This window comes from Zootoca vivipara, chromosome 8 (genome assembly GCF_965207765.1).
Source record: "Zootoca vivipara chromosome 8, rZooViv2.hap1.1, whole genome shotgun sequence".
Lineage (NCBI taxonomy): Eukaryota > Metazoa > Chordata > Lepidosauria > Squamata > Lacertidae > Zootoca > Zootoca vivipara.
Window position 1 is genome coordinate 73,261,201 of NC_142591.1, and position 27,112 is coordinate 73,288,312.

Below are 27,112 nucleotides of genomic sequence, written 5' to 3' on the forward strand. Positions count from 1 at the left end.
CATCTGGTGTTGCATATTTATAACGAATTTAAAACGTTGCTTTTCGACTAGTGTAGATGAGTCCCCTGAGAACCAGTCCAAGCCATTTTGCAGCCTGAGGCAAAGAGCAAGATAGCACCGCCTCTCTCACATTCTATGCACAGATGTGGCAGAATGGTAATGGGTCTTCCACTGCACTAGAGAAGAGCAGGTCACCTTAGCAGGCAATGGCATAGGCAGCTCTGTCCTCCAACACCTCATTCTGCTCCCTGACTCCCCAGCATCTTTTCCCCCTGAAGTGCCCACATCTCTTTCTGTCCAATGGTAGAGACGGCCGTGTCAGCCTTACAGTGCAGGTGTGTTTACACATACTGGAGTCCCATTATCTCCAACAGGGATTACTCTCCAGGCAGTGTGTTTAGAATGGCTGCCTTAATGCCTTTTCTATTATATTTCTCTGATGAACTTAAGAAATCAGCTCTCAGATTCCAGCAGGCAAATACAGAGGCCGGCTTGTGCATTCAAGACATCTCCTCTGGCCAGTGCACTTAATTATTTCACAGCCAAGAGATAAACTTTAATAAACAACTGTCACTGCTACATAAATATATTGCACAGTGTATGCTAACACACACACACACACACACACACACACACAGAGGGCCTCTTGATGGCGTTTCTCTATTTAGCTCTAATCAAGCGGGATCTTCAATTGAGCTTGCTTTCCAGAGTTATATGGGAAATCTTATTTTAGCAATTATTAAGGCTGGAACGAGGAAGGGCATTTCCTGTGGAGCTGAACGGCGAGCAGCATGAAGAACCAACTTTGGAAACACGAAACCTTCCTGTTGCTTTTTCTTGTCCTCCTAGTGCAGATTTTTGGTTTGGATGACGACAACCGGTCAGCGACGGAGATCTGCTCCACCCATACCATTTTACCAGGACCAAAAGGTGAGCCTTCTGTGTGCGAAACATCTTTGTTATTGCTGAAGGGGACACAGTAGTGTGTGTTTCAAGGGAAACGAACACATGGCTTATTATTCTCCCCCAGCTCTTGTGTTACACAGGATTGGGGAAGTAAGGTTGCCAACTTTTTGGCTGCTTCTGCAACTGCGCCTTTAAGAGCAGAAGACCTTGCAGGCTTCTGCAGCTAATCATAGTGAGAGCTTATATTTTGGTGCATCAGATTTAGTGCCGCTGAAGGTGCCCAGGAATTTTGCTAGTCAGTTGGCAATCCTTCACAGAGCGGGCGGGAGACTTATTTTCATTTTAATCTGATAGACAATGCCTGTTGTGGAAGAATAATTCAAATGTCAGTTGCACAAATTACAACGCTTAACCAGAGTGTTTTATTATGTAAACCAGAGGTGGGAAGCAGGTGGCCCTCCGGTCTTGTTTTGTTTTCTCGCTTGACTACAACTCCCACCACCCCAGATTACTGGTCATGCTAGCTGGGGCTGATGGGAGTTGGAGTCCAGCAATATCTGGAGGGACAAAAGTTCCCCATCCCTGATCTAAGCATCTGGTTGGGGAAAAGTAAAGTACAGTGGTGCCTCGCTAGACGAATTTAATTCGTTCCACGGGTCTTTTCTTATAACGAAAAATTCATCTAGCGAATCCCATAGGAATGCATTGAATTTTTTTGAATTTTTTTTTTTTTGCCCATAGGAATGCATTAATTGAATTTCAATGCATTCCTATGGGAAACCGCGATTCGCTAGACGAATTTTTCATAAAACGAATTCGTCTAGCGAGGCAACCTCTGCTCGAAAAATCCTTTCATTAAGCTGAAATTTCGTTAAGCAGGGCATTCATTAAGCGAGGCACCACTGTACTGTAAATCATAATGGAGCAGAAGATATATGTACTGTAGTGTTTGTTTGGGTTATAAAGTGTTAAGCACCTCCCCGCCCCCTCCAGGGGGGAATTAGTTGGAAATATTTTAACTTGAATTAAAGCCAGTGTTATGCCACTGGTTTGAGGAGCAGTTAATTCTGTTTGCGGTGTGCTGCAAAACATGGGGTTTTTGCTGCAAAACTGTTGGCACTGGTTTGGAGTGATTTGGACACCGATGGTGTTAACTACAAACCCTGTGTTTGATGTATCAATTACCCAGTCTGTGGGGTTCTGCGAAACATGGGTTTTTTCCTCTGCAAAACAATGGCAAAACTTTGGCACAGGTTTGCAGGGGACCCAAAATTCCGTAGTTCGTTATCTTGCCAACCCAATTGGTTGTTGTTGTTTAGTCATTTAGTCGTGTCCGACTCTTCGTGACCCCATGGACCATAGCACGCCAGGCACTCCTGTCTTCCACTGCCTCCCGCAGTTTGGTTAGACTCATGTTCGTAGCTTCGAGAACACTGTCCAACCATCTCGTCCTCTGTCGTCCCCTTCTCCTAGTGCCCTCCATCTTTCCCAACATCAAGGTCTTTTCCAAGGATTCTTCTCTTCTCATGAGGTGGTCAAAGTATTGGAGCCTCAGCTTCACAATCTGTCCTTCCAGTGAGCACTCAGGGCTGATTTCCTTCAGAATGGAGAGGTTTGATCTTCTTGCAGTCCATGGGACTCTCAAAAGTCTCCTCCAACCCAATTGGAGGAGACAACTATTCTCTTTCCCACATCGCCTCAGTTCCAGCAGTGTTCTACCGTATGATTATGATTCCACCGCAAAAAAAAAAAGCTAGTGAAGCAGAGTGCTGGCTGTGGCTGCTTGGTTAGCATTTGAAACATCGAGGTTGGAAATCCCTGCCCAGCTACGCTGCTTGTTGGGGAACCCCATGAATCAGTCTGCCCCAGCTTGGCCTACCTCACAAGGCCGTCGTGCAGATAAAAAAATAAGAGGGCAAAGACATGTGCTCACTGTTGCCTCACAGGGCAGGGTTAAATCTAAGGGGTAGTTTTCAGTTGAACAAGAAGAGGAGAAATTTCTGAATAGGAAGAGCAGTCCCACAGATACACCAGCACAGCTTTGCCATCTTGGCAAAAAAAGAAGCGTTCTGGGAATAGGTCAGTATCAAAACCAAGCAGGGGGGCTTATGCAGGATCTTAACTCTGTTCAGCTCAGTCACATGACCTGGCAAATAGGGTGTTTTTATAGGCAGGACTTGTTTTTGCTCTGAGAAGCTTGGAACCGCTCAGCCAGCAGCAGCCTTGCTCATGAATGGGGGTTTGGATCTGGCACAACTTTATCCCAGCTTACTTGCTTAACGCCAACTCCTCGTGAGTAGGAGCGCTCCCTTAGTCCGTCTCACTGTGGTACACATGGAACCCTCATACCTTTGTTTATTTATTTGCTTATTGAATCACATTTTTAAACCGCTTCGCATTTTAAAATCCAGTAAGTGTATACAGTAAGTGTATACAGTATCCAGTAAGTGTATACATCTCCTGCCAACCTAGCAGTTTGAAAGCACGTCAAAATGCAAGTAGATAAATAGGAACCGCTACAGCGGGAAGGTAAACGGCATTTCCATGTGCTGCTCTGGTTTGCCAGAAGCGGCTTTGTCATGCTGGCCACATGACCTGGAAGCTATACGCTGGCTCCCTCGGCCAATAATGCGAGATGAGCGCGCAACCCCAGAGTCGGTCATGACTGGACCTAATGGTCAGAGGTCCCTTTACCTTTACCTTTAAGTGTATACATAAATGCAACATAAATGCAACCGAACAGTTTTGTAAAGACCGAGATACAATACCAAGACTAGAATTTCCTTCCCATTTTCCATAAATGCTCCAGGTTCCACGCCGCACCAAGGGGAGCTCACACCTTCCCTACCAGTTTCTGATTGTAAGCTCCTTGGGGCAGGGGACCTACCCCTTTTGCTTACGTTTTTATTCTGCAAAGCACCATGCAAGCTGCTAAACAAGGTGCACCTCCTCCTCAGTCCTGTGTGTTCATCCAGAAGTTACGGTTGTGATAAAAGTCTCAGGCTAAAAATACACTGCAAGGATTACTCAGGGCAGGCCTGATAATCTCAGTGGCCCGCTCTGGCTTTAAAAGTCAGCCCTTGATAAGAGCAAATGGCTCAGGCTGCTGTCCTAAGCACACTAACCTGGCAGTCAGCAGCACTGAATCAAATAGGACTCTCCTCTGAGAAGATATGGTTAGAATTAAAAAGTGCCTAATGAAAAGGACTGATGAAACCCCCTTGCTTAATAGATATTCAAGGCTGCCCCCAGGTGGCCACAAGAGATACCTGTACTGCAGGCCTTAATATCAACAGCCCCTGCAAGCAAGACCAACCTTTGCCTCTGCAGCTTTTTTTCCAGGCTCATACAATAATTGTAAAATGATTTCATTCTTTATCAAAGAAATAAAATGACCGAGACTCTAATAAGGTGGGTTCCCCTGGTTCGATGTGTCTTTTGTACATTAGTCATAAAGGAAGCTCGGGTATTTAAAGCAGGTATGCTGCAGAGCACCTGAATGAAGCTTGCAGGCCACTGGGGGTCCGGTGGCCACCCCCCATTGTCTTAGCCTGATTCTCAGAAATGCTATGAGGATGAAGAAATGAGTGAAGAATTGTACTTCGTTTACTCATAGCTGCCAAGTTCTCCCTTTTTTTAAGGGAAATTCCATTATGCTGAATAGGCTTGCTCACGAGAAAAGGGAAAACTTGGCAGCTATGCGTTCACTGAGAAGTACTTGGGAGATTATTAACACATTAAGGATCAAGCCAGAAGAGATCCAGGTCTCGTGTTTTTTTTTTTCCACCTAAAAGCAGCTGCAGGAGGGTCGGTTAACCCTTTCATCCTTTTTTGCTTCCCTGATTTCACTCAATGATCTCTTTCCATTGCTGGTTCCCCAACTGCTTCCTCTCACCGTTCCTCTGCCTCCATCATGACAACACTCTGCCACTGAGCTTATGACCTGGCTCCTCTTCCTAATATCCACTGCTGCTTCTCACGTAACATGATGAACCAGTGGATCTCCCACATCTCATCCAGTTCAGCTGTTATTATGTATGTATTTATTCTTTCGGAATTATTTATAGCTCACTCTTCCTCCACACGGACCTCTTGTGTGTTGTTGGGTTACCAGTAGCTGAAGGTACCATGAAAAGGGCCTCGGTGGAAGGTGTCGGTTCTCACACAGGGTTATATAAAGTGCAGTGGTCCTTCAGGTAGCCTGGTCCCACCCAATGATGATGCTTTATACCTTGGTCCATCTAGCTCAGTATTGTCCGCACTGGCAGGCAGCGGCTCTTCATGATTTCAGGCAGGGAGTTTCTCCCAGGTTTACCTGGAGATGCCGGGGATTGAATCTGGGACCTTCTGCAAATAAGACCACCACCTTCTTAAAGATAAGCAGGTTTGGGTATGGGCAGCGCTTGGATGGGAGACAACAGAGGAACCACAGATGTACCCTGCGTGAAATGAAGTTACAGGCAACCAGGGAGAGGGCCTTCTCGGTAGTGGCGCCCTCCCTGTAGAATGCCCTCCCATCAGATTTCAAGGAGATAAAGAACTATACAACTTTTAGAAGACACCTGGAGGCAGCCCTATACAGGGAAGCTTTTTAATGTCTCATGTTTTATTCTGCTTTTATATAAGTTGAAATCCACCCAGAGTGGCTGGGGCAACCCAGTTAGATAAGTGATGTACAAGTAAAATAAAATCATCATCATCATCATCATCTAATGGAATAAACAATCACCCATTGTGTAAAACAGGATGCTGGACAAGATGGGCTTTTGATCTCATCCAGAAGGGCTTTTCTTACATTCATACGGCATCCTCAAAAAAATATAATCAATTTATTTCACAAGCCAGAGCTCCCTTTTGACAAATGCATGGCATCACCCAAAGCACATTCGTCACAATATCTTCCTCCATTTTTAATGGTGCCTCGTGACTCTTTGCAGCTTTGTCTTTAACGAACCAGCACAGCGCAGCACCCCTAGAACATGTTGGAGGAGTTGTGTTGTTGTTTCAAGCACTATCCAAACTGCCACATGCTGTGTCCTCGTCGAACCCTCCTGAGGATGTAGGAGAGGTGTGACTCCGAAAACATATTGAAGTAATTGCACGATTGGTTCACCGCATCAAAAAGAAAAGGAATGGATGCCCTCAGCCAAGGTTGATGGGCTGGTTGCTGAGAACTTCAAAGGAACCTGAATTGGGTCCTATGCGTTCGGTAACTGGAATGGAAGGCAATTTGAAGGGGAATAATAGGAGTTCACCCTGCAGCTGTGTGGTGTGTTTTGGAACGCTCCCCTTTCATTATTTTGACAAATGTCAATTATAAACTCCTTGACATCAGTCAGTGCCTCCAAGCCCTGCTTCTTGTGGTCACCACTGCGGCTGCTGACCATCTTCCAGACCCAATAGTGGCACTTGCACAGCTCTGCTTCTGGAAAAGGGCGAGCTCAGTCTGAAGCGGAGTTTGCCATGTTCTGAGCTCCCTGTTGGAAGTGCAGAAGGACCTCACGCCACATCCTCGAGGCTGGCCGGACTCTTGTTCCTGTGGTCTCTGTCATCACTCCCTTCTCTTCTGACCTATGTGTTCTCCGTGCTAAAAGCAATAATTAAATAATATTTAATTAAAAATCCGAATTCCGTGCCAAATTCCGCAACGAGAAAAGCCACGTTCTGCAACCTGCAGTGGAAGAGCATATGGCTTGCACACAGAAGGTCCCGGGTGCAATCTCTCGTATTGCTTTGTAGAGCTGGGAATATTCCTTGGTCTGAAACCCTGGAGAGTCTCTGCCAGACAGTGTAGGCAACACCAGGCTAGATCAACCAACGCTCTGATAAGGCAGCTTCCTACTCATATTTTAATAACAGTCGTCTTGTAACAAGGATGCCTATGAAAACAACTTTTTTAGTCAGAAAAAAACAAAATCAACTTCAGAGCCAAGTACAGGTCATTCTCAACTCTTCCATGTGCCACCTGAATGGGACTTTCAGGCCACCTATGTTCTACAGATGATAGCTTGAGACCCTCTGGTGCAGGTGCAAGGTGCAGAAGTCCCACCCTCCCTGCACTTTATCTTCACAACAATCCTGTGAGGTCGGTAGGGTGTAAGCCCAAAGTCACACTGGTGATCTTTGTGGCTTCGGCCTGGGTCTCTCTCCAACTACAGAAGCCCCATGAGCAGGTAATGAAGGCTAACCTTTTTTTGGCTTGATCACACACACAGATGACACCAAATTGGGAGGGCTGGACCAGTGGTCTGATGGTGGAAGGCAGCTTCCCTGATATGATCCTACCCATCATTATTTTGAAATGATATTTCTATTCTGATGATTCCAAAGAAATAATATACATGAGCCAAACCAAAATTACAGCTGCCTTAACCCTCTGTTCCCATCTGTACTGTAGGACTAAGAGGGGGCTACCATACAGGGTTTATGGCGGGGTCAAACATAATTGAAAAAAATGTCTTGAATGCATCAATAAAAATATGGACCTTCATAGCAGTGCCAACTGGATCAGGAGCCCAGTCTTATTCAACATATTTATCAATGACTTGGATGATGGGCTTGAGGGCATCCTGAGCAAGTCTGCAGATGACACCAAATTGGGAGGGGTGGCTAATACCCCAGAGGACAGGATCACACTTCAAAATGACCTTAACAGATTAGACAACTGGGCCAAAGCAAACAAGATGAATTTTAACAGGGAGAAATGTAAAGTACTACACTTGGGCAAAAATAAAAAAATGAAAGGCACAAATACAGGATGGGTGACACCTGGCTTGAGAGCAGTACATGTGAAAAGGATCTAGGAGTCTTGGTAGACCACAAACTTGACATGAGTCAACAGTGTGATGCAGCAGCTAAAAAAGCCAATGCAATTCTGGGCTGCATCAATAGGAGTATAGCATCTAGATCAAGGGAAGTAATAGTACCACTGTATTCCGCTCTGGTCAGACCTCACCTGGAATACTGTGTCCAGTTCTGGGCACCACAGTTCAAGAAGGATACTGACAAGCTGGAACGTGTCCAGAGGTTGGCAACCAAAAGGCCTGGAAACGATGCCTTATGAGGAATGGCTTAGGGAGCTGGGTATGTTTAGCCTGGAGAAGAGAAGGTTAAGGGGTGATATGATAGCCATGTTCAAATACAGGGCCGTCTTAATCGCCCCTGGCGCCGTGGTGCGCCAGATCCCTCCAGCGCCCTCCTGCCCCATTTCCCAGCGTGGTGGGCGGGTGGGCGCAGCGCGGCTGCCACAGGCGCTGCTGCGCGGCGGGCAAGCACAGCGCGGTTGCCGTGGGCGCAGCTGCGCGACAGACCGGCCGGCCAGCGGGCGGGCGCAGCTCGCGGCGCCCCCCCTGGCGGGCCAGCGGTGTGGTGTCCTGTGCCACCCAGCCTGCACGTAGGGCCGGCCCTGTTCAAATATATAAAAGGATGTCATATAGAAGAGAGTGAAAGTTTGTTTTCTGCTGCTCCAGAGAAGTGGACACGGAGCAATGGATTCCAGCTACAAGAAAGAAGATTCCACCTAAACATTAGGAAGAACTTCCTGACAGTAAGAGCTATTCGACAGTGGAACTTGCTGCCAAGGAGTGTGGTGGAGTCTCCTTCTCTGGAGGTCTTTAAGCAGAGGCTTGACAGGGATATGTCAAGAATGCTCTGATGGTGTTTCCTGCTTGGCAGGGGGTTGGACTGGATGGCCCTTGTGGTCTCTTCCAACTCTAGGATTCTATGATTCTACAGGTACACAGCACAAGAAGGTGGCCTCTCTCCACAGCTGATCTGTGCAGCCTCTGTGCCTTGGGTTCGCCAAAGGCATAAAGGCAACAGTACTCCCTTAATGTTGCTGTCCCTCCTACCCTAGGAAATGCTATTCAGTAGCATACTGGTGTTGAGATGAGCGAGGTATTTGTGTGTGTGCCTCTTGGCAGTGCAGTTGCTCTCAGAAAGCGTTGGGAGAATTTATTATGCACCTGGAGAAATGAAGTTCTACTGCTTTCCTGCTATCAATCTCTGCCAGCAAAGTGGGTGGAGGCAGTGGCAGACCTACATTTGAGGGGCCCTGAAGCTTGAACTGTCATGTTGACTAGATGACCCTCCCACATGGTCCCTACCAACTCCACAATTCTATGAGGACCCCTTCACAACCAGCAACGAGGCCTGGGTAACCACTGTTATCTTCTTCAATGGGATTGTTCCACGACAGATCGCCACACCTTTCCAACATCTGTGCTACTGACTCTCAAGCTTTGGGAATGTTGAAATATAGACAACGACAAAAATTAATCCCTCGATTCATTGCGACTCAAACTGGGTCTAGTGTTGTTGTTGGCATCTGTTGGTCTCATGAGACAACGGAGGACTGTGCCTTTGGGGGTGAGGTCAAGCTGTAGGCAGACTATGGCCCCCCTCTGAGATCAGGGGCCCTGAAGCTTAAACTTTGTTAGTTTCATAATAGATCTACCCCTGGGTGGAAGATTTCAACAGATAATTTTACACAGCTCTAGAAAAAGGAAATGGGTGAGTTTTGGACCAACAAAAGAGGCCATGAGAGGGCAGCAAGAGTCAACTCTTCAAACTCTGTGTTGAGAGAATGTTCTTTGGAGAGGATAGTTTTCCATGGACACAAAAATCAATTCAAGGTGGTCATGGTTTAGTCTTTTTTTCTTTTGCTGACAATAAAATCGTGGCTAACACACTGCCAGCAGGGTTGCCACCTCCTCTGTTTGCCCTGGTCCTCTACCTTAAACAGTATGCTGGTGTACAAGAATTAAGACAGCACTCTAAGGCATCTGATTGTTTCCTTTGCAGCCATGCCTTTACCTGTCTCACACCTGACATCAGGTGAGGGGCAGGTGAGCCCACAGGCCAGTGGCTCCTCTGCAGCCTCTCCTTTCAAAATGAGGTCAGGATACTCATTCCTAACCTGCATTGTGACTTGTACCAGAGTGTCTGTTTTCTCCCCCTCTACCCACTCACCCTGTGTGTTTGTTTTTGAAGGAGATGGAGGCAAAAAGGGAGACCAAGGAGAAATGGGCAAGCATGGGAAACTCGGCCCCACGGGATCCAAAGGTAAAGGTACATTTGCTGTGCCCTGGAAATGTCTTGGGCCCCCTCCACCTTCCCATATTCATCCCGTCTTTGGAATGCCCTCACAAGTGCTCAGTAATGCCTCTGGATTAATGGAAAAAAGAATAAACTCTGACCCTGCAATCATCATCTGAGGCCCTTTTCTGTGTGCATTAGGATGCAACACCAGAACGGGACTTTTCAGCGGTGGCTCCCTGCTTGTGGAATGCTCTCCCCAAACCTGGCACCCTCATTGCTTTCATTATGCACCAGCAAAAACATTTCTTTTACACCTGCCATTTGGCTTTTAACTATCTGTGGCCTCCTTCAGTGGGTGAGTTGCTCAAATTCAGCACCAAAAGCAAGCCCTGATTGTTGAGGAACAACCAAGCACACTTCAAGCCTCCCAGGTGTTCCCTTGCCGCCATGGCTGTACCTGTCCCACATCTGATGTCAGTTGGGTGTGGGGCAGGTAGGCAGGGTTTGTGGAGAACAGCCTCATCGGCCAAACTGAATGGTCCTACCGAGGCTTGCAGGCTCCCACTCACACCTGAGAGCAGCCTTCACCATCATGGTGCCTTCATTGAACTCTCTCCCACCACTGCACATACACAAACAATTTCAACAATGGATTTCAATCTGTTCTCTCCCTCCGCTTTAAAATTCATGTTTCCCGAACAAGTTTGCATGCTAATTGTTTGCTGTAGCAATTACTAAAACACACATACTGGTTCACAAGTAAATAAAGCACGTCTAGACTATACTGAGGGACGCGGGTGGCGCTGTGGGTTAATCCACAGAGCCTAGGGCTTGCTGATCAGAAGGTCGGCGGTTCGAATCCCTGCGACGGGGTGAGCTCCCATTGCTCTGTCCCTGCTGCCGAGCTAGCAGTTCAAAAGCACGCCAGTGCAAGTAGATAAATAGGCTGCGGCGGGAAGGTAAACAGTGTTTCTGTATGCTCTGGCTCCCGTCATGGTATCCCGTTGCACGGTGTCCCAATGTTTACATGGGCGGACTGAGGAACGGATTTGGGCTTTAAAAAGATACCCGCTCCCGACCAATCCCTCATCCTACTCTCTGCTGTGCTTGACACTCATGGGGTGCCGTGATTGCCACTCGGGTAGGTTGCCAAGCTATTGGCACTTCCTTCCACCCTATCACCAGGTAGTATTGAGAAGCCCTGGCCCAGGCTGTCACCCCCTTGCCAGCTGGTGCTGCTGACAGTGCCAATGACAACGTGGAACAGGAGGAGAAGTTTGTGCCAAGGGAGAGGGAGAGGGAGAGTCCCCGCCACACCAGAATCTCTGGGAGGCTGATTCTGGTTCTGTAGATGAAGCTGTTGATCTCTGGGAGAGCAATACTCCCCTTGCCCCGGACAATGGCAATCCACGCTACACCACTGGGCCAGCAACATCTGAAGGACACCAGGATGAGGAAGCAGCTTGTTTAGAGGAAGCAGCTGGCCACGGGCTGGGATGCCCCATGGTGGGTGCAGAAAGGGAGCACCCATCAAATACATAACACATCAAGGTATGTGGGGGGAGGTGCCACAGTTTGAGCTATTACGAAGTTTCACCTTGGATAAAATAGGGCAAAAAGTGACAAAAGAGCACAAGGTGCTAAACAGGCCGTTTATTGTACCAATGCCCCCCATGCCAGCTCCACAAGCTGGCTGTGGGCTTCAGAGAGAAATTTCGCGGCAAAATTGCTTCGTACTTCAGGCAGCTAGTTGGGCGCAAATAATGGCCGTATAAATTCTGTCCACACATTTATAATGGCCTAAACGCTTCAGGTTTTTGATCAATAGGGTTTTACGACCGAAACACGTTCAATACGCAGCTATAATAAAACACTCTCTGGTGCGACGCTGCTTCATATTGCAAAAATGGGATTTGACGTGGGGGTGGGGGTGGGGAGATAGGCTGTCTGCCATACACATTTATTGGCTCTTAAAAGAACCTAAATTGCCGCCTCTACAAAAACAGGGCTGCTCCATTTATTCACGTGGTTTACAGCTTTAGGAGATGCTGAAGTAAGGCGCTGGGACATTCCTCTCATGTGTTGTGAAATTACTTGGTGCCAAACTAAGGCCTTATCTGCACTATATGTTTAAAGCAGTATCATACTGCTCTTAAGTAGTCTTGTCTCCCCCCCACCCCCACCCCAAATTCTGGGAACTGTAGTTTGTTAAAGGTACTGAGAGTTGTGAGGAGACCCCTAACCCCCCCCCCTCCTCTCAGGAAACCCTCCTCTCAGGAAACCCTCCTCTCAGGAAACCCTAGGAATTATGAAGGGGGGGGTAGAGATGTAACAGCTCCCAGCACCCTGAACAAAATACAGTTCCCAGGATTCTTGTAGGGGAGGAGCCATGACTGTTTAAAGTGGCATGATACTGCTTTAAAGTGTAGTGCACATGGGGTCTAAAGTATATTTTAAAAAGACATAGAGCTGCCATGGGGCGGGGCAACCACCCCTGCATTAAGATATTCCTCCCCCCCCCCCAAATACATAAAGAGAAACACAGCCATCCTTTGAAATTCACACTTATCCATTTTTTTGCAAAGGGTGGCACAAGACTCTTTTAACCGCAATGAGGTTTGCTTCCGAGGAGGCATGAATAACAGCCTTCCCAACTTGGTGTCATCGAGATGCTTTTTGGACTACGAACGCCGCCCATCAACCTTGGCTATTGGCAATGCTCCTTTTACACACAGACACGCACAAAATAAAACCTGAGCATCATCATTATGGCAACCATGTTGCTGCTGGTAATGAGTAAGCACTGAGAATTACATTCCTAAAGGGGCTTGCGGATTAAGACTGTCACATTCTGGTTTCAGCATCGTCCTTGGGGGGGAAAAAAGCTTTATGAAACAAAAACGTAACAACAACAAAAAAAGATGCCTCCGGGCTCCTCAATTGGGAACTTTTAGTTTGGCAAATAAGCTTTGAAATTTCATACTGTTTCTTCTGCTAGAGTGCCGGCGGCGGGTGTGCCGAGCCATCTGTTGCCAGTCGGCACAGAACCTCCAGTGCCGGTGAATCAAAGACAGTCCCTCTGTTGGATTGGGCTCTCAGAGCATATGGGAAACCTACTGTTCGGCTGGAAAACAGGGGAAAGCATGAATGTTCACAGCTTCAGCTCTACAGATGGCTGCAGCTCATGGCTGAAGCCTTGGCTTGCTGGAGGAAACTAAATGTCCCCACTTCTTTTTTTAAAAAAGTGGTGTTGTTGCCACCCACCACCCCTTAAAGGGCCGCTGAGTGACAATCAGAAATGTAACAAGGGAAATCTTCCCCATCCCCGCACTGGGGAAAGATTTGCCCTGTTGAATTTCTGCCTGTCACAGGGCTATTAACAAGAACAGCAGTCCTCTCGGAAGAAGGTGGTAGGGTCATCTAGCTACATAAGGTCATATGAAAATGGTGTGAGAATGAATAAAATGGGGACTTGTCACTGTATTCCTTTGCAGGAGACAAAGGACCGGTTGGCGATATTGGTGACCAAGGAATCATGGGTAAAATTGGACCGATTGGCAGAAAGGGTAGGTTTGCCTTTAATACTTTTGGGAATGTGTCGTGATGGCACAGAGCAAAATGTGAAACATCTGCTATTTACGCATCCCAAATTAAACAGATGGCTTTTATTGCCAAAGCAACAACAACAAAAAATGAAGTCTTATGCCTTCAACCCATGACCGGCAGAGTAGACCTGAGATTTACCAGGGTTGCCTAAAAGTTTTCGAAAATGCATTCGCTACAGAAGCAGCTAACCATAGCTGAAGTTTCCCAGTACAAAGTTCCCTGGTTTTGGTAAGGAGTCCCAACACCTAGACGTTGTTGAGGAACTGCACAATAAAAAAATAAAACAAATCCAAAACTTGATAGAATGGGGTATGTCCCCTGATAAAGCAAAGAATTTCTACAACCTTGTTAAAATATATTACATGAATTCATTTATTCATTTCTTTGAAATTTCTATGCAATGGTCAAGCACACAGTGACCATTCACGACACCAGTGATTGGCAATAACACACCCTTTGCTAGCTTTAGTGTGCTAATTTAATACCTGTGGTCAGAGAGAAACTCTTGGTATCAGCTGAATCATAAATTTATAGAATCAAACTAGCTAACAATGCCTGTTCAGCACACTGAAGCTGAAGTACTGTATTCCTCTGAAGTTCTTCTCTTGGAGAGTGGTAACTTTAGAGCCACCAGTGGCATGTCCCAAGAGAGGGAAATGTTCTCCTGTTGTTTTCTGAACGTTGTCATTTTCCATGTGTTCTGCCCTCTTTCCCTTATGGGATATTCCAGACCCCCTATCATAGCTGCCAAGTTATCCCTTTTTTTAAGGGATTTTCCATTATGCTGAATAGGCTTCCTTGCGAGAAAAGGGAAAACTTGGCAGCTATGCCCCCTATAGAGTCCTTAAGTGGGTTCCCTATAGGTAGGAGAAAATAACAGAGGCCAACCAGAGTATATCGAGAAGCAAAGTGGCTAGTAAGACTGATCTTTTTTCAAGGAACTGTTGCAGCAGGGTCCCCACTCAACACATGCAGGAGGAAGGAGAACCCTGAACAACTTTTGAAATTGTCCACCCTGTAGCCCAAGATCACCCCCCAAAACATCCTACATACATCACAGAACGAGGCGGTCTACAGCAGAAATCCTGCCTGCCAGGATACCTGACTGCATTACCTGGGCAACCTGGCCATTCTTTTGTGATGATTAATACTTTAGTTCCCGAATCCAGATCACAGGCTCAACCTATTCAAAGACAAATACGCCCTTAAAGACATTTTCCTACAGAACAGCTGTGCATCTGTGGTGCCATCTTCCTTGGGGGATGCCTTTAGAGGTACGCTGCTTGGCACTTAAATCTTCTTTCATGCCAACAGCACCAAGCGGAAAGCCTATTAGTTCGCCCAGGCATTTATAGATTGGTAGTTTCAGGAATGAATGATGCCTGTTTGTAGTTTGCAAGGATTTGTAAGGGTGCTGGGGTTTTTTTTGTTTGTTTGTTTTGTTTTTTAGGAAAAAAATATCTGATTTTAATTACAGCTGTTTTTACCTTTTTTGCACTTCACGGATTTCAGGTTTGTAATCATTTTAATGAGATTTAAGGTATCTTTAAAAAAATTAAAAATAAATAAAAGCATAATGCCATTGTACTATGTCCTGAGATCAGTTCTGATGAAAGGCAGGTTCAAAATACATTAAATAAATGCCAAATAAATAAATAAATAAATAAATAAATAAATGGATACTCCTATTGGGCAAGTGGGAAATTTCCACCCTGGGGCTAATAACAACTGGGGGAGGATTATTATTTTTCCCCTGAGGTTGCAACAAGGGGGGGGGAATATCCCCACCCCACACACTGAGGGTCCAGCAAAAAACAAAAAACCTTCCCACTAGTGCCTGCTATTAATATTTTAAGAAACACAGGTGTGGTTTGCAATCATGACACATTTAGCAACATGTCAGGTTTGGATCGGGGTGCTTCAGAACTCTTCAGTTGGCAACTATAGCGAGATCCCAAGAAATGGATGTTTGTGTGCACATCACAAGCAATTGTGATTCTCTCACAATACCCCCATCAACTCTTTGAAAAACTATTATCTGTCTCCATGACTTGCTGCTTACCCATGCAGGAAGGCAGTACCAGGCACCGTCCAGCCACGAAGCCTCTGAACTTTTAATGGGTCAGCTATTAAAAGCTCACAGCTTTGTCCACTAAAACAAAAGCCCGAGAGAGATATTCCATGCAGACCTGTTTAATTTGGCACCTCCGCTTAGCCCTGTATCGGGAAAGCTTTTAATGTTTGACGTTTTGCTGTGTTTTTATTATGTTGGAAGCCTCCCAGAGTGGCAGGGGCAACCCAATCAGATGGGTGGGGTTGGGGTATAAGTAATAAATTATTGTGATTATTATTAGCCCTGTCCATCTCTCAGACCCACTCAGCGAACGTTACTCAACATAGCAGTTCTGTTTTCTTATGTGTACTTCCTGTGTTTTTTCCCCTTTAATCAGGTGACAAAGGACTGAAGGGGTTATCTGGTGTATCTGGAGGAAAGGGCAAAGCAGGTACGTTTCGATTTCATTTTGGCTTCCCTGTCTGCGGGCAGTGATTCCATAGGTGCGTGCAAAGCAAGGATGGAGAACCTGTGACTCTCCGGATGTGGCTACCCAGCTTCCATCAGCCCAGTAAGCCTAGCCAATGGTCAGAGATTATGAGAGTTCATACCCTCCAACATTCCTCAGATGAAAATAGAGACACTTCTCACTCCCCACAACTGAAAAATACACCCCAACAAATAAACTTTAGAAAGAGACAATATCAGCCGCGGACACACAAAGCATTTTAAAATAAAACCAAGACTCCTTGCGCTCCACTCTTGAAATATACTCGGAGTCGAGAGTGAATTTCATGCTCTTTATTCAGCTCTTAGTCATGAAGAAGAGAAGAATGCCCTTTCCCCCAAACCATCTGCTTATATACATTATTTACACAATGGGCTTTGCGTGATTGGCTACTTCAGGGCTACACCTGTGGGCCAATCAGTTTGTGGATTGACTTCTGCCAGCAGCCTGATTGGCTGTTCCTGCAGGCCAATCAGGCTGCGGATTCAGTTCTGCCAGCCGCCTGATTGGCTGCTCCTGCAGGCCAATCAGGTTGCGGATTCACTTCCACCTGGAGTTGGATTGGGTGGCTCCTGCGGACCAATCAGACTGCTGATTCTGGATCCTATTGTTCTATGATTCAGCTCAGTACATAACAACTCTGCTTCCCCTTTCTTCCTGCCCAGGGCAGCCCTGCCCTCTGCCTGGTCCTCATAGTCGTAGGGCTGGGCCTCAATGGCTGCAGCCTCTCCTCCTCCTCCATGCCCACTCTCTAGAAACTTCTGCAAGTTGCCCAAGGGATGTGGCCAGCGGCAATGGCCAGGGAGAGGCAATGGGATTGGAACGTTCCTTCCCAGAGTGACAGCGAGGGCTCTGAGGACCAAGAGGGGTGGCAGGCAGAAAGAGATGGAGGCTTGCTTTCTTCATGCGGAGAGTGAGCGAGCCCCTCCCGTCCTGGAATGCAGGCCATAAATTTTCAGGACAGCGTAAGGCAGGCAGAGGGGGCACTGCTCTCAGGCACGCTCTGAGGGGAAGAGGGGCAAACTGGACAATATGCTCCCGAGTCGCCTCGTACTAGGAGGATGGGCAGAGCGGCCGATGGCGTATATCCTGTTGGAAAAGAGTCCACCCTCCAGTGCGCTCAACTGACCCATCTAGTGAGGAAGACTGAGCTGTGTGCTCTGACTGAACTACTGTGTAAATACCAAATGAATCTGAAAGTTATACAACCGCCAGCCTGCCGTGTCTTGGTGTGAGAGGGAGATTGTAAATCCTGACAGGGATGCTCCCTCGCCACCGCTCAGGGCAAGTGCCAGCCCCTTCTCCTCCCCAAGCTCAGCAGCGTCAGAACTGGAAGGGGAAATAGGGACATTCCTGGATCAAATCACAAGCTGGGGTGGCTTTTGCAATTCCAGGCTGTCCCGGGAAAATTGGGGAACTTGGGAGGGTTTAGGAGTTGTGGTCCATCAGCATCGAGAGGGTTACAAGTTCCCCATCCCTGGTGGAGGAGAACACAGGAAGCTGTCCATCTAGCTCTAGGCGCTGTAATAGTGTCAGTTGCTTCCTCACGAGTAAGCAGCTCCAAACCCCGTGCTTGGTTTTAACAGGGTTTTATTATATCCATATGTACAAGACAGAGCATCAAAAAGCATGACTGCACTATTCCGATTCAGAATCCGGAAGCACCTCCCGTTGTGACTTCCGCCAACACAAGCAGCAAAGAGGTAGCACAAACTGCTCCTTCAGCTTAAACCAAGCAAGGGCTGTCAATCAACAAATTGCAACAAGGAAAAATCCCCAGCAACAATTAAACCACCAATCAAAGCCAAATATCAGACCCACCCCCAAGGCCCTGGGTTGTCTTGTTAGCCCTGCCGCAACCCATGCTCTCTCCTATGGAGAGAACCTGCTTTGCATGCCGAGGCACCAAGAGGACCCCCCAATAACTCACACAGACACCATAATTTTTGTTAAGGTTTTTGGCATTAAAATTTGGCCACAACTTTTTTTATTAAAATACAATCAATTAAATGTGAGTGGTTGCTTAGTCATTGGTTCCCAGCCATCTGTCTCCCGCCTGGGATAGATCTGACTCCCTCTAGCCTAGTAGGGGAGTCAGTAAGTAAGCACCCCCTGAGAGAGGACGGGGCAGGGGACCACAAGCCCTTCTTTGTCCTCTCCCCAGATGCTCCCCGAGGCTCATGCGTGGTCCTGACCCCTAGCGGGGATAAACAGACAAACATGTGGAGCCTGGGATTCCTTTAACGGAATACTTCTATATGGCAGCAGCAATCACATGAGGGTCAGGCCCAGCCAAAATCCGTACCCCTCGACCAATTATTTGAACCAATGACTAACCGCCACACAAGCCTAGCTTGCTAGGCTTGGCACCCTAAACCTCCTCCGCTGTTCTCTCCTCTTTCCCCCCCTTCTCTGTTGGGGTGAGGGCGCCCTCTCTGCTAGAGCTGCTCAGCTGAGGGACCGGTGCTGTATCCTCTGGAGCCTCCCCTTCGGAAGTGCCTAGGTCCGCCCCCTGCAGCCCTCTCTCTGGAAAGCTAGCCCTCTCAGCATCCCCAAGAGTCTGCACCTCCTCCTGAGCCCCAGTACCACCTTCCGGTGGAAGTTGCAAGATGCTACGCTCTGGGGCTCCGGCTTCATCAGAGAGCCCTTGTCCCGACCCGATCTCCTGGGCTCTCTGCTGACTCCCCGCTGGTCGCCTGACATCCAGCAACAACCCTGGGTCTTTAGCCAGGGACCTTTTCTCTAGTCCTACCTGGAGATGCCAGGGATGGAACCTGGGACCTTCTGCCCCTCTCCCCTAAGCCACAGCCCCTCTCCAGTGTATGCATTTTGAAGGTGCTTTGTCCTTCCGACCATGGGCGTACCCAGGATCAAAACTAGGGGGGGCAAGGGGAGGGGCCAAGGCACGGAAGGGGAGGGGCCACAAAGTGGGCGGGAACGACGAACTCGCGCTCCGCCGGGCTGTGCCCCTCCCTAGAAGCAGGGCTGGTGGGCGGAGGCGGAGCCCAGCCCAGCGGAGCGCGAGTTCGGCGTTCCCGCCCGCCGCGCCGCGCTCCCTGGTTCCCCGCCGCGCTTGGCCTTGCCTGAGGGCGCGCCGGGGAGCTGGAGGGAGGTCGCGGCGCGGCGGGAATGGCGAACTCGTGCTCCGCCGGGCTGTGCTCCGCCTCTGCCCACCAGCCCTGCTTCTAGAGTAGGGCAGCTGCCCTAACTTGCCCCGTGGTGGGTACGCCCTTGCTTCCGACAGGCTGTCCCCACCCCCACCCCCACCCCAGTCGCAAGTTTTCAGGTTCTATAACAACGATGGCATTATGTAGCTTGTGAGGATGCTGCACTCGACTGAGTGTGTTATAATACTTAGCCATTCAATGGTGCGTTTAAATGTTCAAACCACTCCACGTAAAGTGCTCTCTTCTAATCCTTTGATAGTCCAGAGAAGCAGATGAGTATTATTATCTCTCTATTACCAGTCAAGGTGGGATGGGTGAGTTCCAACAAAAATCATGGAAAGGGCGAGGCTTTCCGATCTGTTGTGCTGTCTATGCTGCACCATGCACATTGTGTGCATTGTGTTGTACACTGATCTGAAAACATAAGAAGAGGCCTGATAGATCAGACCAGAAATCCACCCAGCATCATGAGAACATAAGAAGAGCCAGGCCATTGGCCTATCCATTCCAGCATCCTGGTCTCACATTGGCCAACCAAGCAGGTCATGCACACAACAGTAATCTCCCTCTCATGATGCCCATGGAGGTATTATACAACCAGGGACATGCGTGGCGCTGTGGTCTAAACCACTGAGCCTCTTGGGCTTGCCAATCAGAAGGTCGGCGGTTCGAATCCTCACAAGGGGGTGAGCTCCCGTTGCTCTGTCCCAGCTCCTGCCAACCTAGCAGTTCGAAAGCACGCCAGTGTAAGTAGATAAGTAGGTACCACTGCAGTGGAAAAGGTAAACGGCATTTCCGTGTGCTCTGGTTTCTGTCACAGTGTCCTGTTGTGCCAGAAGCGGTTTAGTCATGTTGGCCGTATGATCTGGAAAGCTGTCTGTGGACAAACGCCAGCTCCCTCGGCCCCCTCGGCCTGAAAGCAAGATGAGTGGCGCAACCCCATAGTCGCCTTTGACCAGGGGCGTACCCAGGATCAAAATTGGGGGGCAAGGGGCGGGGCCAAGGCACGGGAGGGGAGGGGCCACAGTGGGAATGTGGGCAGGGCTAAGCTCTGGAGGCGCGCGGGGAGCGCGAGCCTGTGGCTGCCTCCTCCGCGCCTCCCAGCTGTTCTGAGGAGGCGGCCCCAGGCTCCCGCTCCCGGCACGAAGCTCCAGAGGCGCGCAGGGAGCGCGAGCCTGTGGCTGCCTCCTCCGCACCTCAGCCTTTGCTTCTGGGGGGGGCAACTGCCCCCCTGCCCCCTGCCTACGCCCATGCCTTTGACTGGACTTAACCATCCAGGCGTCCTTTACCTTTTACCTACCAAACGTGCAACGTATCTGTGACCAACACCCCTGACACCACACAAGCCCTGTTCCTTGACATTTGCACAAAGAGATGATGGTCTGCAAGGGGGCACGGTGTGCATTTGTAGGATTAGGTGTTCCTTTGCAGACCCTTGGGGGGGGGTCAGGGGTAAAGGTCAGAGGGTGTCGGAGGCAGTGACAACAGTAGGGGGTCACTCACACACACCCTTCTCTACTTTGAATGGAAAGTGAGTGGAGAGGACTTTGGCCCAAGTTTAGCAAGTCTGGGTCCAAACAGGAGTGCCGACTTAAATAAAATAACGGGGGGGGGCAGGTATGCCCCACCCTGCATAATCGATCACATGACGCAGAGCACCCACAACATTTGAATGGCGGTGCCCATCAACTTTGTGGGGAGGGCGAAGACCTCTTCGGCCCCCTGGAGTTGGCTCCTATGGGTCTGACTAAATATTAGTTATTCAATTTCTATTACTCCTTTCCTCCCAGGGCAGCGAACAGCAAAGCAGTCAAACAATAAACAGCATTTAAAAGCATTAATGTCCGAAAGCGTATTAAAAACAGCCACACCCCCTCGCAGCTAATAATATTAAGGCTGCTGGGGACAGCATATTTCCGCCATTAAATGCCTGGGTTGAACAGGGTTGTGTTTGAATCCCTTCTGGGTTTTAATGAGGGAAGTAGACACACTTCACCGGGAAGAGCATTCCACAAACAAACCCACCACCAATAAGGCCCTGACGTGGTTCAGCAATAACCAGGCAGCAGCCAGTGAGGGCACCACCAAATAATTCAGTGCCTGGAGTTCCATTGTGGAGAAAAAGGGGAGAGAGAAAATAAATAAATAAATAAATAAATAGTTATATACAAAACCCCAGGTCAGTGATGCAACATTAAAACCTGGCACACATTAAGTCCTGATTTCTGTTATCGTAACACACTGAAAACTTTTGTTAAAGAAAAACATAACTCTTTTTTGTTGTCACACAAGGACTTTTCTGTTCTAAATCCAGTTTTTTTTCCTTCTTAAGGGCACCAAATTATTTTTTAAAGCACATATTGACATTCTCGCTAAAGCAGAGAAAGTACTATGCAAACAAAGGAAAGATCTTGCGTAACGTAACTCTAATCCCTCTCCTTTCAACAGGGGAATTAGAATGAGTTCAGGAGTACAGGGTTGCCGGGGTGTTTTCGTTTTGGCCTTTTTTTGCCAGGCCCAAACAGAATCCAAGGCCAGTTTGCAAGGTTGAATATTTTGGGTGCTTCTTGCCAGTCCAGCAGTCCAGTCCACGTGCTGAGGACTAAAGCAGTCCAGCAAAACGGCCCTCAGCATTTTGCAACAAGCATTCATCCCGAATGCATGGCTGTGATAAGTTGTGTGTATTTGAAATTACAGTATGCTAATAGGCCCAAGCTGCAAGATGGCAGAAGCCCACTAGACAAAACATAGAATCATAGAACCCTAGAGTTGGAAGAGACCACAAGGGCCATCCAGTCCAACCCCCTGCCAAGCAGGAAACGCCATCAAAGCATTCTTGAAATATGCCTGTCAAGCCTCTGCTTAAAGACCTCCAAAGGAGGAGACTCCACCACACTCCTTGGTAGTGTGCTGCAAGAGAGGACAGTTACCAAAGAGTCGTCAGTACCAAAAACTCTACAGTACTGTTTCCCAATCTTGGGGCTCCAGTTGCTTTTGGACTACAATTCCCGTCATCCATTACTTGCTAGCTAGGGATGATGAGAATTATAGTGCTGGAGACGCAAGTTTGGGAAACACTGTTGCAGAGGAAGAGTGGGGAACCTTTGTCCACTCCGAGATGTTGCTGACGTGAACTGCAACTCCCCATCACCCCTGGCCATTGGCCATGCTTGCTCAGCCTGATGGGAGTTGTAGTTCAGCAGCAACATCTGGCGGGGCAAAGGTTCCTCACAGCTGCTCTAGCGTGTGGTCAGTAACAGTGCTTGAAAAGCCCTGTCCCCCAAAAAAGAAATTACTTGTTCTCCTGTAGCCTCACCTAGCAGACACAGCAGCGGAAGTCAGCAGAACACAGGTTGAGATTGCAGGTGGCAGAAAAGCAAAGGCGATTTCTGCATTTTCCTCCGTAACAGCTTGCCTATTTTCCCAGCCCACAAAAAAATTATTTTTATCCTCCCTACTCCCACAAGAGCTTGAGGCAGCTTGCATTAGAAACATGACTGTAAAATAATCACGTTGAAACCTATAAAAGACAGAGGACACACAGTGGCAATAAACATGCTTTTGCCAAAACATTGACTAACGCCGCTGGGCGGCTGTGGGAGTCAGGCCCATGTTAAAAGTTCTGCCGTTTTTCAAGTCAGAGGCCTGGTTCATATATAATGAGAAAGCATGGTTTCCATTATGTGAACATGCTCCAGGTCCCCTTCACGTAACAGAGGAGAGTGGAAGATTCTGCTGCTGCTGTTACAGAAGCCATGGTTTCCTGTTACGTCCAAACGTGAGAACAAACCAGAATCAAACTAGCCCTCTTCGGGCTTTCACTTCCGAACATGCAAAGAGGCCCATTGGGACATGTGAGATTAATTCTGAGCCTCCCAATGACATCAAGTACACTAGAAGTATTCCCAATCCAGTGTGTCATTTGCAGAGTCTGAAAGGGGCAGCAGTTTCCAACATGGGGGCAGGAATTCTGGCCAATCAGGGATTGTGCGATATAACTCTGCCATGATGGTAGCCTCCTTCAGACTCGCCCAATCATGTTTAAGCCTCAGGACAGTGTCACCAAAGGGGCAGAGCTAGCCCTGCACATTCCTTCAGGGCCCTTCGCATTTCAGACTAAGCACCTGAACAGGGCTTCATTGGCTACTGAGTCTGGCTTGCTCACTCACTAGAGTTTAAACAAACCATAGTCCCTTGACAAAATGTGGAACCATGAGTTGTTTAAAACTGGAAGCAAGAGCTTCTGATCACCTCCTGGTGGGTAAAAGAGAAGAGTGTGGATATGTTAGCTGGAGCCTCATCGCAGCTCATTCCCAGCATGATGCTCATTCCTGAATTAAGAAGCAATGGCCGGTTAAACCAGGATTGTTACGTCCAAATTGTCCCCATTGCACATTCTACCCCCGACTTGCAGTGTTAAACAAAAAGGGGGCTTCCGTGTGCATTTGACTGAACACACTTATAAGCATTATAAGAATTATTTCAATTTCTTAGCTGCCCTTCACCATAAGGTCCCAGATTGGGCTGCAGCAAATTAAAAATATTAAAAAGAGTTTAAAACAATTTGCAGTCACAAGATGTCTGGATACAAAAAACATGACTTTCAGGTGTCAAAGGATGAGGTAAAAAGGTGCACATTCACCATACAAAGGAAACTCCACACTGAAATGTAAAGGTAAAGGGACCCCTGACCGTTAGGTCCAGTTGCGGATGACTCTGGGGTTGCGGTGCTCATCTCGCTTTATTGGCCGAGAGAGCCGGTGTACAGCTTCCGGGTCATGTGGCCAGCATGACTAAGCCACTTCTGGTGAACCAGAGCAGCACACAGAAACACCATTTACCTTCCTGCTGTAGCGGTACCTATTTATCTACTTGCACTTTTGACATGCTTTTGCACTGCTAGGTTGGCAGGAGCAGGAACCGAGCAATGGGAGCTCACTCCGTCATGGGGATTTGAACTGCCGACCTTCTGATTGGCAAGCCCTAAGCTCTGTGGTTTAACCCACAGCGCCACCTGGGTCCCCTTCAGGGGTCCTTTACCTTTACCTTTTTCCATGCTTTGTGTGCTGCAAATGGTTGATGCAATTCTATGGTGGAAATCACCACAAGGCCTTCCAGTCATGAAACAGGGGCTTTGCCCCTGCCATTACCCCTGCAACCCCAAACTGACTCAGCCGAATGGGTTGTGAGAACCTTCAGAGCAGCTTGCATGGGGAAAACTCCTTCCCAGGAGTTGTGTGTGGCATCAGACCACACCCAGGTCCTTCCTGACTTTATCATATGTATCTTTGTTTTAAACGGCTATGTAAAGCTTGCCCACTTTGATGCTTTACCCACTTTGATGCTGGGTAGCCTGTTTGATTATATACCTGCATGGGGTTAGGTGCTGTCTGTGACTGTGGGAAATATCGCAAAGTCGTTGGACAACTGGACATCAATGTTGCTCGGCTCAAGAGTTCCATCAAGTTTGTGAAAAATGGTATGTTTAATTTCCTTGGTTCGAAAACTGTCATTTTGGAAAGGTGGCATAAAAATGTAATTAGGCGCCAGGCAAAAACATTCCTCTTCTCCCAGGCCTTTGGCTAATTAATCAACCTATGGCCTTTTAAACTGTGGGTGGGAATTTATTGCTTTTGTTTGTTACTACCGGTATACCATAGCCTTTTATATACTAACCTTTTATATTCTTCCACATCCGTTTAATACTCCTAACCCTTCTTTTAGCCTCTTTTAGATTACAGTATTATAGTCTTTTACATATACTGTACCTTCTGTTTTAATAATTTTAGCTTTCCAAAACGTTTTACAGATTTTAAATGATTGTTCCCCACCCTCCTTATGCTGGTCTATGACCGTAATAAATATTTGATTGGTTGGTTGGTTGATATGTTATGTATCTTTGTGTTTTTATATTGTAAATCTCCCTGTGATCCTCGGATGAAGGGCCGTGTAGAAATTTAATAAATAACAACAATAATGATTCGGGGCTTTTGAGGCTATCCTGGAAAAGTCTGCTTTGTTAAAACAGGCTTTTTGTTTTTCTCCCCCAAGTGTTAGCAGGTATCAGGGAAACAGAGGAGAAATACTATTACATCGTACAGGAAGAAAAGAGCTACAAGGAAGCGCTCACTCACTGCAGGATTCGAGATGGGGTTCTGGCGATGCCGAAGGATGAGGCTGCCAACGCCGTGATCTCTGACTATGTATCCCAAAGCGGCCTCTTCCGGGTCTTCATTGGCCTGAGTGACATGGAGAACGAAGGGCAGTTCATGTATGCTGACCGTACACCATTGCAGAACTACAGCAACTGGAAGGAAGGAGAGCCTCAGGACACCTCTGGGCAGGAAGACTGCGTGGAAATGCTCAGCACCGGGCAGTGGAATGACACAGAGTGCCATCACACTATGTACTTTGTCTGCGAATTCCCAAAGAAGAGGAAGTAGGTGCCAGGGGGAATCTGTGGCACACTCTATGATCACCCTGTGCTGGTCAGCTATTGAACTACGAGTCTAGGAGAGGAATCTGCTTCCAATACACCAGGTATACAGAACTGGTGGCCCTCCATAAATTGTTGGACTCCAAATCCCCTCATCCTTATGCTGGCTGGGGGCTGATGGCCCTTGGAGTTCAACAAACTCTGGAGGGACATTACGATGACAGTATAATTTGGATATTACAATATTTACTACCCAATGAATCTTTTAGTACTGGAGCTTGAGATCTGGGGCTTCTGCTAGGTCTCTGCATTATCTTCGGACACAGCAACCTAAGCTGTTGCCTCTCGTCCTTGCTTCCAACATCTGGAGCTCATCCACAGGTAGGGTTGCCAGACTCAATAGAGGACAGGACTTCTGTGCCTTTAATTGTCCGGCTCTCTTTTGAGTCTGGAAACCTTAAAGAGAAACCAGCAGACCCTTTGCTTGGAAATTAAACAAAGGTTCTGCTGGTTTCTCTTTAAGGTTCCCAGACTCAAAAGAGAGCAGGGCAATTAAAGGCACAGAAGTCCTGTCCTCTATTGAGTCTGGCAACCCTATCCACAGGCCTGATTACAGACAACCAGTGGCAAACACGAGTACCAAAGCCACAAGAGATAGAAAAAAGGGCACCCTCGACGTATGCATGTCCTTACAGGCCTGTCCTAAGCAGCTTTACTTGGGGGTACGTCCCACTGAGTTCAATAGGACTTAGGCTTGGTCTACACATATAGAAAAATGAGAATAGAATACAGCTTCAGAGAGCAGGTGGTGGAGTTAATGCTTATGAATTCTGATCCCCTCTTAATTATTATATTTTAGAAACTCCAGCAAATAGAGAACCTGTGTAACAAGTAAAGGTCTGGTTTTCTCTTTGGAGGCAGGATTGATTTTGTTTTTCTACACAGAAGCAATCAAAATTGGTATCCCTTACTGGCTGTAGCACAGTCTGTTCTACCACCACACTTGGATCTCATTCCCCTGCATGTTGGTTCCAGCGTAAGTATATTTAGGACTTTCCCCTTACTCTGATCCAGCAGCCTGGCTGCTTCTGATAAATTGCAGTGTGGTGTCAGTGAGATTATTCCTGGGGCTTCATTTCTCATGCCATGTACTATATCACAGAATTGTTGTGAAGGTTAGGACACAATAAAGTCTATAACATGGTGCACTATGACGTACTGCATGATAAGTAGTTCTCCGTAGTAATCCCACTGGGTGGTCTTGGGTCTTCTTCATACAATCACCTAATAAACAGGAACCCAGCTCCCACTCGTCTCCCTGTTCCAACTAGAGATGGAGGAGAAATTTTATTCAGTTCACATTTCAAGGCAAACCAACATAGTTCACATTTTGCAAA

At 47.6% G+C, this 27,112-nt stretch overlaps 1 protein-coding gene and 1 long non-coding RNA gene across 4 annotated transcripts in view; one reads left to right on the forward strand and one right to left on the reverse strand.

Moving 5' to 3' along the window:
- The first annotated feature begins 496 nt into the window (after positions 1-496).
- Positions 497-26,929, forward strand: COLEC10 (collectin subfamily member 10). The gene is made up of 6 exons (XM_035125985.3): positions 497-930; positions 9,898-9,969; positions 13,440-13,511; positions 16,002-16,055; positions 24,663-24,758; positions 25,331-26,929. The coding sequence occupies exons 1-6, from the start codon at positions 792-794 to the stop codon at positions 25,720-25,722; spliced, it is 825 nt and encodes a 274-aa protein (XP_034981876.3). The 5' UTR covers positions 497-791; the 3' UTR covers positions 25,723-26,929.
- Positions 5,492-27,112, reverse strand: part of LOC132592535 (uncharacterized) — a 37,731-nt gene continuing 16,110 nt past the window's right edge. For 2 of the 3 annotated variants that reach the window (XR_015951590.1, XR_009557987.2), the window contains 3 exons: positions 26,935-27,042; positions 25,414-25,518; positions 5,492-6,493 (listed from right to left, as the gene is read on the reverse strand). This is a non-coding gene — a long non-coding RNA (uncharacterized LOC132592535). Of the gene's footprint in view, positions 6,494-19,379; positions 19,694-25,413; positions 25,519-26,934; positions 27,043-27,112 lie in introns of those variants that run through there. The other variant, XR_015951589.1, reaches the window with a different exon arrangement.

Coding starts and splice junctions, on each gene's coding strand:
- COLEC10 (XM_035125985.3), top strand. CDS start 792: ATGAAGAACCAACTTTGGAAACACGAAACCTTCCTGTTGCTTTTTCTT. Junction 9,970..13,439: donor CGGCCCCACGGGATCCAAAG/GTAAAGGTACAT, acceptor ATTCCTTTGCAG/GAGACAAAGGACCGGTTGGC. Junction 16,056..24,662: donor TGGAGGAAAGGGCAAAGCAG/GTACGTTTCGAT, acceptor GCATGGGGTTAG/GTGCTGTCTGTGACTGTGGG.